The sequence below is a fragment of the Columba livia genome, chromosome 2 (assembly GCF_036013475.1).
Source record: "Columba livia isolate bColLiv1 breed racing homer chromosome 2, bColLiv1.pat.W.v2, whole genome shotgun sequence".
Lineage (NCBI taxonomy): Eukaryota > Metazoa > Chordata > Aves > Columbiformes > Columbidae > Columba > Columba livia.
Window position 1 is genome coordinate 23,409,525 of NC_088603.1, and position 12,798 is coordinate 23,422,322.

Sequence of the window (12,798 nt, forward strand, 5' to 3'; positions counted from 1 at the left end):
AAATAACAATTAAACAGTTCAATATTAACACTTGAGAATATGATTCTTTTAAATTTAATCTGTCAAAACTCCTCTTTCAAATAAGATTAAGCCTGCATGCATGGTGCAGAAATTAGATTTTGGATGATAAAACTATGTCTATAACTAAAAGCAAGGCAGAGAGAAAATTTTCTATAACTGTGAATTCTACCAGAAAAAAAAAAAAAGAAAGAAAATAATTTTATTGCTGCTATTGCAAAGTCAGAACGGAATGGTTCCTTCTAGAAAAACCACAATATAAACCAAACAAAAGCCAGATTCACAAATGTGCTTTGTTTGATTAAGAGGCTGTTGTGACTTTTCTTTTACGTAGCTGATTTGTGCGTTAATCCAGTATAACAGAAGGCCTAAGCTCTATTTTTATAAAATAAAAACTTTGCCTAATCAGTGGGTTGACACCCACTGAAACATTAACTGAAAACCACATCCTGTCTTTTCCAAATTGCCCCACAGGGCAATAAGTTCTTACTTACACTAGAACAACATTAAGATAGAAGCCTTGGAGCAATCCTATCACCGTCAACCTGGAGAATGGTTGGGCATTTTCCTGCACGGTGTGAGATATGGACTCAAAACACAGCAGCTTGAGAAAAAAGCTAAAGGAATGTCTTTCACATCCTGCACTATGCTCTAAGCACTCAGTTATTGTGGGGGATGTATTAGTTGCACTCCTAATTGTCTCCCGTCATATCTGGGTACATATGCAGCGATTTATTTTACTTTTCTCATGGATATCGGAGAATGAAACATTTCATTCTACAACAAATAAAACTTTAATTAACACTATCTTTTTATTTTTTTACTTTAAGACTTTAAAATTTTGCTTTAGTCCAGACAGATTTATATTCCTTTTCTTTCCCCCACAAACCAATGAATTAAAAAAAATGTAAATGTTTTCGAACCTATTCATACTTTCAAAAATGGTATAATGCAATATTCAATTCACATTAAAAAGTTTTTAATTAAATATCTGAAACACTGAAAGAGGAAGGTTAGATTAGAAGACTTCCAAAGCTGACTTCAAACTAATATTTTTCCAAACCAAGTAACATTGCAATAGAAGATACCATTATTATCACGGGAAATCAAATCAAAGAACAAAAATGTTGTCTGGTGGTTACATCTGTTAATTAAAAATATGCAAAATATTTATATTAATTCTGAGGTAATTAAATTACACATTAAATCGTTCACAGAAACAAAATAAAATCAACATTAGTCCAAGTAGATGTTTGTAATTTATTTTATAATTTAAATATAGATTTATTTTTTAGCTTAGTTGTTTTTATTATACCTGTATGGTACATGCAGATGTTCTCCGTACATCAACTCAAATTTTTTTTCTCGGGTCAAACTAACAACAGTTCTAACATTTTCTATGGCTTCTGTGGCAACCTGCAATATAAACACAAACGTTTTAATCAAAAGTTAAGATTATGTTGCGATTCCTTATTCTAAACTAATAAAAAGAGTCTGCTGGGATATATTTTATATTTTTTATAATTCTTATAAAAATCATTGACCTTTTTATCTCAAAAGTAAGCATATTGCATTTTTCTTTTTATGACAGTGAGATTTTCTGGTGATGCTCAGAATTCTATGTCAAGACCTCTTTAATGTCCTTCAAATAAGTAGTGAAAAGACATTAGACAACAGTGACAATTATGGAGAAATTCTATACGAAAAATGGCAATTTAGCGTTCCATTTCCAGTCCACTGAATTTGGGCTGTAATCAGAATGTCCAGGTTACTTATGTTCCTAGAGCCTAACTTAGATCTCAGCAATTAATACTTGATCTGATCAATAATATCTTCTTAAAGCTTACAGATTCTTTAGCCTTGAATCACCTGTGTATACAAGGGTACTAGTAACATTTGAAGGCGGTAGATGCATGCCTACGTGGGAGCAACTGCAAGCCTTTCATGTAGTCTGTTAGGTCTATGTAAGTTCCCACAAAGTCTTCCTCAACAACCACACAGTGGAGCTAGGAGCCTGTATGCTCAATTCAGTCCATATGCATTGTAGAAGATGATGATGCTTAGAAATGGCCAACAGAAAACACAGTCACATCCCTTTAGAAACTGGAGCTAGTGCTGTACCTTCTGTTCACCTCTGGTTGAAACACTGGGCTTGAGTCCATGACCTACACTTTGCCTGCAGTGAAGTATGTGGTAGGTTGGGTGTTCAGTTGGCCTCAACTGCTGTTGCTCTGGGAGAGCAGGGGTTCCCACACATACTGCATTATAGACAATCCCATAGGGATGGATGGTTTCTATTTCCTAATGCATCTTGAATAGTATTAAACACCTATATGTAGGCTCTATTCAGTTGCCAACTAGTCTCATTTCTAAGGATGGGTATAGAGCAGGAGAGCTCACTTATGAGCATAGATACTGTACAAATGCACATAATAAGTCTGTTCATAGCTCAGAGAACTGTATGTACAAGAAAGTATGCATTAGCAGGAAATTCATATGGACAATGCCAAAAATAACATAGGTAGACTTTTGGAGACCTCGTCTATAAATGACCCTCATGGCTTCAAGACAACTTTGCTTAAATACACATTTCATGCTTTATGCTTTTAGTCTAAGGAAGACCATAAAGTAAGGTCAAGGGAAAATACAACCAAAGGAAAGTATATCTAGGCAAAAGACTCAAGAATGAGTGAACTTTTCATCTTAATAACTAGAACTGGTCACGGGGTACAAGGTCACAGTGCTGTAGATAAGGTATAAATCTGAAACTAACTATTAGATGGTATCTGCCTGAAAAAGAAATCAAGTACCCTGCTTGCATATTTATATTCTGCACATTTAGATTATAGAATAAGGGCTTTACATAGTGATGGTGTTTTTTCAGTAAAGAACTCCTATTTATGCCTGGGTTTTTCCCATGTAATGAGTCCCCTGATTCTTTGCATCCAAATATTTGAACTTGGGGAGAGTTTGTTTGTTTGTTTCCTTTTTGTTCCCAAGAGACTGGCAATGTTTTTTAACATCCTAAACCTTATAAAAGTTCAATCTTAACATTCTTTTATATTTCAATTTCAGAAAGCATAGAATAGATCCTTTATGTAATATTGTTACTGCATTTGGTGTATCACATGGCTTATATTTTCCATAAAGCTTCTTGAAAGCCAGTGCTTTGGAACAGTGTGCTTCTGTGGACCTGGTTTCTTGAGCTCCCTCTTTTTCCGGCTCACGGCTACAAGTCAGCAAAGTCCCTGTTCTGCACAAAGCTTTCTGAACAGACTTACACAAAAAGCAGGAGAGAAGGTTCAGGCAGAAGCATGAGCACTTCTAATAAGTTACTATACTACAACAGGCCTTTCAGTCTCACTTCATTGCCTGGTTATATCATGGACAATGTTATTCTGTGAGTTACTGAAAAACACTAAAGAGACAATGCAGTCATTGGTCATAGCCAGCATGGGTTCACAAGGGGAAAGTCCTGTTTAACTAATTTAATTTCCTTTTATAATGAGGTCATCCACCTAGCTGACCAAGGGAAGCCAGTAAATATGTTTTTTTTTTAATTTTAGCAAAGCTTCTGATACTGTCTTTCACACTGTCCTTCTGGACATAATGTCCAGTATCCATCTAGACAAACCCATAATATGCTGGGTGAACAATTGTCTGATGGTTCAGGCTCAAAGAGTTACAGTAAATGGGGTTATTTCAAGCTGGCAGCCAGTCACTAGTGGTGCTCCGCAGGGCTCAATTTTATGGTCAGTGTTCCTTAATGTTGTTATAAATCTGTTATGATCTGGATGCAGGAGTCCAATGTACACTATGTAAGTTTGGCGATGATACTAAATTAGGAGGAGCTGTGGAGTCCCTCGAGGGTAGAGAGGCCTTATGGAGAGATTTGGGTAGGCTAGAGAGCTGGGCAATTACCAACTGTATGGAATTTAACAATAGCTAGTGCCAGATTCTGCACCTGGGACAGAGTAATGCTGATTATACATACGACTCAGAAGATGAGAGACTGGAGAGAAGCCCCACAGAAAGAGATCTGGAGGTTTAGGTTGATATTTTAGCAAGTTGAATATGAGTCAACAGTGTGCCCTGGCAGCCAAAAGGGCCAGACACATCTTAAGGTGCATCAAGCCCAGCATAGACAGCTGGTTGCAGGAGGTGATTGACACACTCTACACTGCACTGGTTCAGCCCCACCTTGAGTTCTGAATGCAGTTTTGGGGGCCTCAATATAAGAAGGACATCAAACTGTGTGTCCAGAGCAGGGTGACCAAGATAGTGAAAGGTTTCAAGGACAGGACTTATGAGGAGCGGCTGAGGTCACTTGGTTTGTTCAGCTTAGGGAAAAGAATGTTGAGGGGTGACTTCATTGCAGTCTACAACTTCCTCACGAGAGGCAGCAGAGAGGGAGGTGCTGATCTTCTCTCTGGTGACCAGTGATAGGACACAATGAAAAGGTATGAAACTTCATCAAGGGAAGTTCAGATTGGACATTAGGAAATGGCTCTTCACGAAGAGGATGGTCTGTCACTGGAGCAGGCTCCTCAGGGAAGTGGTCATGGAATCAGGCCTGTCAGAGTTCAAGAAGTGTCTGGACAACACTCTTAGTCATATGGTTTATTTTTAGGTAGTCCTGCGAGGAGCATGGAGTCAGACTCGGAGATACTTATGGGTTCCTTCTAATGGAAGATATTCTATGATTCTGAATATCTGAACAAAATGAAATTCTATTCTGAAAGGTGATCCTGTATATTATGTCTTCTAGGACACCAGAGTTATGGCAATTCACCACACAGTTCAAATGCCTACAGTTTAAAACAGAAAAATGACCTCTATACCCTTCTACTTTTATCTAAGTTAAACCACAGACCTGAAAACATTTTTCTTCATAAACTGTTACCCAATATTTTTAAACTGTGGTCCTGTTATCTTTGTTCTAAAATACAGGGATATAATTATAGCCTCAGTAATGTTTGTGAAACTGTTTGAAAATTTGCACATAATTGATTAACTCATTGATTTGAATGCAATACACAATATTAATGATAACAAAGATATGAAATAGATTTTGTTCTTCTTAGTTATATTGTACCATCAATACTCAAAGGAGTAGTTGGGTTTTTTTTTTTAGTAATGTACATTCAGCAACCCTTTGCAAAAAGCAAATTTTCCAGGTAGAAACCCATTTTCACTGAAGAAAACTGATTTTTAAAAAATTTGTAACTGAATAAAATGCCCATAGTCTAGTGCTTGCTTGGGTGGCCTTAAGAGAGGAAACTCATATAATGCCAAGAAAATAAAATATTTTCCCAAACTTTGCAAAAAACTGATAAATTTTTGTAACACCTATGCTAATTCTTCACAATCTGCTGCATTAAGAAAGTCTCTAATGCCTATCCCAAGAACTGACAACTTTTTCCTGCTGTATCTTATAATAAAACAATATGAAATAAATGTTAAACCGTTAGAAAGAAGAAGCAGAAGAAATGTAGCCAGTTGAAAGGAAAGGAAAAGCAACCTTTAGCTTGCACAAAAAAGCCCATGGAAAGATCACTACACAAAATTTCCTGTGGACTTAGAGGGACAAAAACGTTTTCCAGCAACTTTATTTACAGACATTATGAAAGAAAATAAAACTAATTTAGTAAATAGGAGTTAGTGGGCGTGGGGGGTGTTCAGATCCATATTAAGACACATGAATCTAGGTGTCTAAGCTACCCATGTAGTCAATGGATACCTATTAAATAAAACTAAAAAAGCAATTCAGTTGCCTAGGCACTATGTGCCTACCTAGTCTCTTTCTCCAGGATCATCAGCTGGAATGTGAAGGACTCCAGTTGCCCACATGCAGGTGGTTTGTGCCATTGGAGATGCTCTAGGATACTCAAAACGTTTGGGTAAGGTATGGCAGATATGACATAGAACATAGAGTAGTCCATACCCTTCTGAAACGGCAGCTGGTGGCCACCCAGACACTATGGCATCTCCAGTAACTAGAAGGGGACATTAGACTGCTACCATATGTGCAGACATACACTTTTAAACACCACATCTGAAGATTAATACCATTCTTTATGTGTTCGGCTGTAGAGAAATCATTTTCTTCTCAACAACTTTTAAAACCAGTAGGACATAGGAAGGGGTTTTAGAAAAGTTTTACCTTGAATAAAGCAATATCTGGGAAGTGGTGAAATAGTTGTTCTGTTCCAAAAGGAATTTTGGAATGAAGTTATAATAAATGCTTTCATCTAATTTCTTAAACAAGAGTCTAGCCATCTTGCTTTTCGGTTCTCATCTTTCTCTTCCACTCAAGAAATAAAGGGCAAACAGACTCAGAAAACAGTGGATATATACATATTATCCCTGCAAATATCAACAAGACAAAAGAGAAAAAAAGGGAAAAAGGAGCAGTATAATATATTTAAAATAGATGCCATGCCAAGAAGGACTGACAGAAAAGAAAAAAGAGAATGCCAAAATGAATAGGGTTGCAAAATAAGGAAAATGGAGATGATCAGAACAGGAGGGAGAAAAGAATATGCCTGAATAGTGCTTAGCACTTTCTGGGGTATATAAATTATAAAAAGAAACATCAGTTAATAACATGAGTCTTCAATTATTACTGAGGAGGTGTTATGCTCTGTAGGTCTATTAGTGTTAACTACACAGAGTCTGGCTGTCTCTGGAAATTAAATATTATTACATGCTTTGTATTTTCAAGTAGTACATCCATCAACAATGCTTTGGTCAGAAATAGATGAACTTCTTTAGACCCACCTTTCCTGCAACTTCCAGCTCTTCTTTATCTTTTTTAGCATGCCCAGCCAACATCTTCATTTCAATCATTCCAGCCACTGCAACGATTGGCACAACAGCTAGAAGTAGCAGAGTCAGCTGCCAGCCATAAACTAATGATATAATAATTCCAGTCCCCAGGTTAGCTAGGTTTTGGGCAATAAATGCCAGTCTCGTACCAGTTGCCTGGAGGAAGAAAAAAGGACATTTATTGCCAAAGCAACTGCATCTTAAATAAGGAAAGCATTTCCTATAATATTCCTGATTCTTAAAACACTATTCAGAAACTTTTAACCCAGTTTTGCTGTTTTTAAAAATTGGAGTTTCTTAGATGATTTCGTAAAAAATTATCTAGATTACATTTAATTCTTCTCTCCCTGTATTCTGATTACATAAGTTTGCACTGCAATTTGTAAATTCTGCTCTTGAAGCTGAACAGACTTTAAGTATACCACATATTTACGCATAAGCTGCAACTTCACTACACATTAAAACAAATACAAAAAATTCCCAAACAAAATTTTACTTACTCCTTTGACTTGTGAGGCATCATTAGCAAGTCTTGTAGTTAATGCTCCAGTGCTATTTTTAGAATTATCAAACCAGCCCATATCCTACAATGAGAAACATTTTTCTTAGGACCAGTTTTTGGACATTTCAGATAAACTGCAAAGTAAAACTGAGGTCTACCTAATATAACAGAGTTCACTGCCAAAAGACTGGGTGTGTGGCAGTGCATCGGTTCTGAATATTTAGTTCATTCTAATTCCTTCATTGCACAATGAATATTTTTAGAAAAAGTGTATGTTTGTGCATGATCTGATGTGTCACTGCTGAGGAGGAAGGAGAGCAGCCTGGGGGGTGCTCAAAACGAAAATCCACCCTCCCCACTGCTGCTGAATCTGCATCCCCTTGAAGGAGATGACTCTTCAGTCACACTCCTTCACAATTGCACAGCTGTTTGAGGATGAATTAAGCGTAAAGCAGTTTTAAGTTAAGAACTCCCAATTCATTGCTTTGTTTCTCCCCAGACTGAAGAGGCTTAAAGGCTTATTTGGAACCTATGAGAAAAAAAACAAACCAAACAGGCAAACCAAGAAGAAAAACAAAACAAACTGGTCTATCTGACCAAAGTCAGTTGTTGGGGTCAGGTATACATTTTATAACTTATTCACCATGTGACCTAATATCTAATTTAAACTTTCATGTGTAATATGCATTGAATGAAGACCTGGTGATGTAGTACAGGCAAGATTGCTCTTTCATTAGGTTTTCAGTGAGGCTGATCTAAAAATAATAGTTCTTCAGATTACAACAGTTTTCTATCCACATTTCAAACAGTCATGTTCACATTAATCAAATTCTGTCTACATGTAGCTTTATGTGCACGACATAAAACCACAGAAACATCATATTGTATATTTGAAAATCTAAAATACTTATCCTGAAATCATGCAAGATTAAGGCCAATTTAGATAATGACATGAATTACTTAAAAACACTACAATATATTTACATTTTAATTCTCTGAAAGTGGCTTTAGATTTAAGTATATAATCTCACTATTGTATTAACAAGCAACAACTATATATTTTTGAACTCTTTGATAAATAAATAAAACATAATGGTATATATTACAATTTAAATCAGACATCTGAAATAAGAGTTACAATGTAAGCTGCACTGTATTGCATTTCTTTAGGGGAGAAAGGACATCAAGAAAGCAAAGCACACAAATGAACACATAATGGGATACTGTTGGTGCACATCAATTTGTCAGGCTATAGTAACTCAGTTGTAAATCCAAGTCTTTGCAAGGAGTACATAAAAGGCTCTTCTACTTGTATCAATTTAAGACTTTCCCTCTAAAGATACTTTGCTTAGACAAGTCATAATATGATAGAATAATGCATAATGCAATTATTTTATAATATCTATACAAATAATTATGTTTAAAAGCCTGGAAATAAAAATCTTTATTATCTTTACCTGTCTCAGCATTGCTTTAAATGCCATGAATCGAAGCCTCATTGTAAGAATTTCTCCAGCTTTGCCGAATGCAAACCCCTGTTTTAGAAAAGGTACAACGTTTAGGATACTATTCCAATTTTTGTGTTTATTCAATAAATATTTTAGATACCTTGTCTACAGTGTCAAACTACAAAACATTGCAGTCCTGATTGCACAAAGCAAATGTAAAAACAGGTATAATAGTCATAGGCAGTAGGTTCACAGTACAGACATTCAAAATTTTCTCAAAAAAATACATAGAGCATAGCAATATTTCCTAGCACTGATTCACCAGCGTGCTTCAGGGAAAAGATGATCACTAGTCAACCACTTGACTTCATTTGTAGGAGTTTACTTAAGTCAGATTTAGACAAATGGTTTTTCAGCCACTTGTTTTAAGTTAAAGACTTCATAAGGCAATCTGGGTTCATTGAAGTCGAATGTACATTTCCCATTAACTCAAACAGAATTAAGATTTCTTCCCTGGAATCCTAATACAAACTGACATAAGTATCAGCAGTAATACATAAGTGATGTTTCATAACGAATTTGACATATTTTTAGTCAGTTATATGAATCAATCTAACAAGATACAAAAAGGAATATGTTGATTAAATCTTCAGGAAGGTACACTCTCTCTACGTCTTAGTAAGACATCAGTGTTTATGGTTTGTTTAACTTACTACCACCTTTATGTGATTACAAATGTTAATTGTTTGGAATGTACATTTGGGAAATTGAACACTCTTAAAATACAAACCACAGATGCAATTGTACTATGTGATACTAAGAAAAATCATTCTGGCATATTCCACTCAGCAAATATTTCTGAGTTAACTTTGATCATTATCTTTACTGTTCTCCCATACTGTCAGTAAATTTGCACAAGTATGTGACTTAGCAAAAATGACAATATAACCTCAGAGAATGGGCAGTATATAAAGAGATTACAAGAATAGTTAGAAATCTTTTTATTCTCACTGATTTGGGAGTGTTACATCTCAACGAACTCTTCTCACTCACATTTAAAGCATTACCTGAACATTTATAAATTGAGCAAAACCTGCTGCAGCCATCTACAGCGCAGTGTTCCGTATTCAAGGCCTTCTTGCATGCATGTGCAATAAGACAATTCCATAAATTAACCAGAAGGCTTTTGCAAGAGACTGTTTATGCTGTTGTCCCAAGTGTGCTTTATTATTTCACTATGTAGTCTTGCTTAATGGGTAACAGTATACAAGCATATTCAGAAATCATAGACCAGCCTACATATGAAATTACTTAAATGCTAAAGTTTGCACCTGTACGATTGCAACCTTTTTTTTTTTTTTTTCTTTTAAGTGTGGCACTGTTGTATAAGTTAGATACATATAAGAATTAGGGTAAAGTTAAAATACTTTTTTTTAAATTTGAGATGGCTATAGAGATCAGTGAGAACAGGGGATGGGGTATTACTGTTCAACCACTAGTATTTAAGCAGGAGGAGATGAATATCAGCATGATGGGTGTTACTTGAGGAACTGGGCCTTTGAATCTTGTGAATCTCTGTGGGGGCTCACATAAGATAAGTAAGGGGTTAGGGAAGTAAAAAAATTGAAGAGCTAAGGCAGAAGATTGGCTGATTTGCAATTACTAACATTCAAATGGGAGGGCTTGAGAGTGAGAAGAGAGTGGTACAGTGTAAAGGCTGGAGGGGCTGGCTGTGAGATGGCAATGGAAAAAAAGAGTGAGAGAATCCAGAGCTCCATGCTGAGATATGTTTGACTGCTGAAGAAGAAATTAAGTTCTGAAGTGAAGAGTCAGAATAGGTTGGAAGATTTCTAACACATGAGGAACTTTAGGTCAAAAAAGATTCAATTCAGCACAAGGCACATCTGCAACCATAGATGTGGGTTCTGGTTTGAGTTTGAGACATGTATTAAGAAGACATACATTTTGAGTATATTTCAGATCTGGTTTCTAAAACATGATGAACAATTACAGTAAAGCTAAAATAACAAGACATACCTGGAAAAAGAAAGTAAAAAAGGAAACAATCCCGAGCACTAAAAACATCACTGAATACAAGTTGCTCTTTTCTCTTACAATGGTCTTGTCGGTTTCTGAAAAAATCTATAAAATAATATTTAAACCAACATTTTTAATCAACTAATAATCTAAAATACTCCTATCTTTCTCAATAACAATGTTTGAAAATCATTTGCATTCATATAAAATCTAAGCATATGTCACATATGGTTATAGGTATAACAAGCAAATTTCAGGTTGTAGCAAGATTTTTAGGATTTTGCAAATTTCACATAATTCTTCAGATTTTTGTAACAGTGCTTCATACAATCCTCAGCTTCACTATACAGTGATTGTTTAAGACCTGGTTTTAATACAAATAAAATTTGTAATAAAATCTAATATTAAGTGTTATAAATAAATTAATATTAATATAAATAAATTTTGCTTCATAGTTTTTTTGCATATTTCATTTGGACTTACCCCTATAATTTCTGAAAATATTATTGCAAATGCAGGTTGTAAAGCTCCATTGATAATTGCACAAAAAGTTCCAGCTACAAAGTATGGCCATTCCGTTTTGTTCAGCTTCAGAATTTTTAAAAATGAAGCTGCAGGTAATTCTTCATCCTAAAAAAATGGTAATTCTGTTAGGACAAACATGTATGTATTTGGAGAAATATGTAGAAAATGAGAAATTAAAAGTCAGTTTCCTACTCCCAGAATCTACTCAGGGGAAGTCAAAACGTATACTTTTTAATGTCATGAAAATTAACTGACTGCACATTTCTTTTTATTATTTTAATACAAGGAAGAAAGAGCTGTTATCATATTTTAGTTTCTCATTTTCATTGATTGGTATTGCTCAATGCTGACTAAACTCTTCCTTCTGGGTATTTTGCTGTGTGCAATCCATGACTAGATTAATGCAAGCAAATATGAATGCAAGTGTTGTAAGAGTTATATGTTGGGGAAAAACTTCTGTTTCTGATCCAAAAATTAATGTTTAAACTTTATAGACTATGTTTGTATGGTATGTAAGTATATGTAAGTATATTTATTTTACAGCAAATTGATTTTCAAGAATCAACTCATCCTTGTTATAGATTATTAAAATCCCATTTTATTTGCATAATCATTCATGGTGAGAATAACAAAATTCACCCCATCAAATGCCTCCTTCCTGTACTTTTCTAGAGCAGGATTAATTTAATTTTAACATACCTTGTTGAAAGGAGTCAAAGTTCACTAACAGCTCTGCAAAAATACTTACAGGTGAACTCTTTTTCTCATCAGGATCATCATTCTCTGCTCCTGGATTTTTCGTGCTTCTCCGAGTTGATCGTCTTCTCAATCCTTTTGATAAGGATTCTTGAAATTCTGGTTTAAATTCACTAGTTGTGACACTAAATGCATTCTCATTATTTTCTGATGATGGAACTTCAGCTTCTATTGCCTAAAATAGGGAAGAACATGATGCTAAGATTAATTATGAATATATTACTTTGAACTTTCAAAATTATGAGGTAATCAAGGGAAACGTAACTTGTTTCAGTGAAAAGAGATATGAGGAAAACAATATATAATACTATAAAGCAGATATGAACATCTGTATTATACTTGAGCACATCTCTGTCTTCAAAGCTTGATTCATGTATAAGAGTACCCCACCTCTCAAGAAAATACTTATACTCAGTGCAGGGCAGGGGAGGGGAAGTACCTGCTCTTTTTTAATGTATTAACTTGTAACAGAGTTTTAAATTGAGAGTGAACCATTTGCACTCATCTTGGGATCTTTTTCAATGAGTTCTCAGTGGATATGCTGTTTGTTCACGAAGTGGGAAAAAATTACTCTTCTTTAGTGCAGAACACTCTTAACAGTTCTTGACTTTAAATGGATGGAACAAGTCAGGAAGAGATTTTGACTGAAAAATCTGAACAATCTGGAAAAGAACTCTACTTTTG

At 35.2% G+C, this 12,798-nt stretch overlaps 1 protein-coding gene across 24 annotated transcripts in view; it reads right to left on the reverse strand.

The window, feature by feature from the left end:
- Positions 1 to 12,798, reverse strand: part of LOC102094962 (ATP-dependent translocase ABCB1) — a 70,774-nt gene that overhangs the window by 9,429 nt on the left and 48,547 nt on the right. For 23 of the 24 annotated variants that reach the window (XM_065050930.1, XM_065050924.1, XM_065050939.1 and 20 more), the window contains 7 exons: positions 12,107 to 12,289; positions 11,317 to 11,463; positions 10,834 to 10,938; positions 8,806 to 8,883; positions 7,347 to 7,430; positions 6,799 to 7,002; positions 1,334 to 1,434 (listed from right to left, as the gene is read on the reverse strand). In XM_065050930.1, the coding sequence (XP_064907002.1) occupies positions 1,334 to 1,434; positions 6,799 to 7,002; positions 7,347 to 7,430; positions 8,806 to 8,883; positions 10,834 to 10,938; positions 11,317 to 11,463; positions 12,107 to 12,289 (902 nt within the window). Of the gene's footprint in view, positions 1 to 1,333; positions 1,435 to 6,209; positions 6,385 to 6,798; positions 7,003 to 7,346; positions 7,431 to 8,805; positions 8,884 to 10,833; positions 10,939 to 11,316; positions 11,464 to 12,106; positions 12,290 to 12,798 lie in introns of those variants that run through there. The other variant, XM_065050947.1, reaches the window with a different exon arrangement.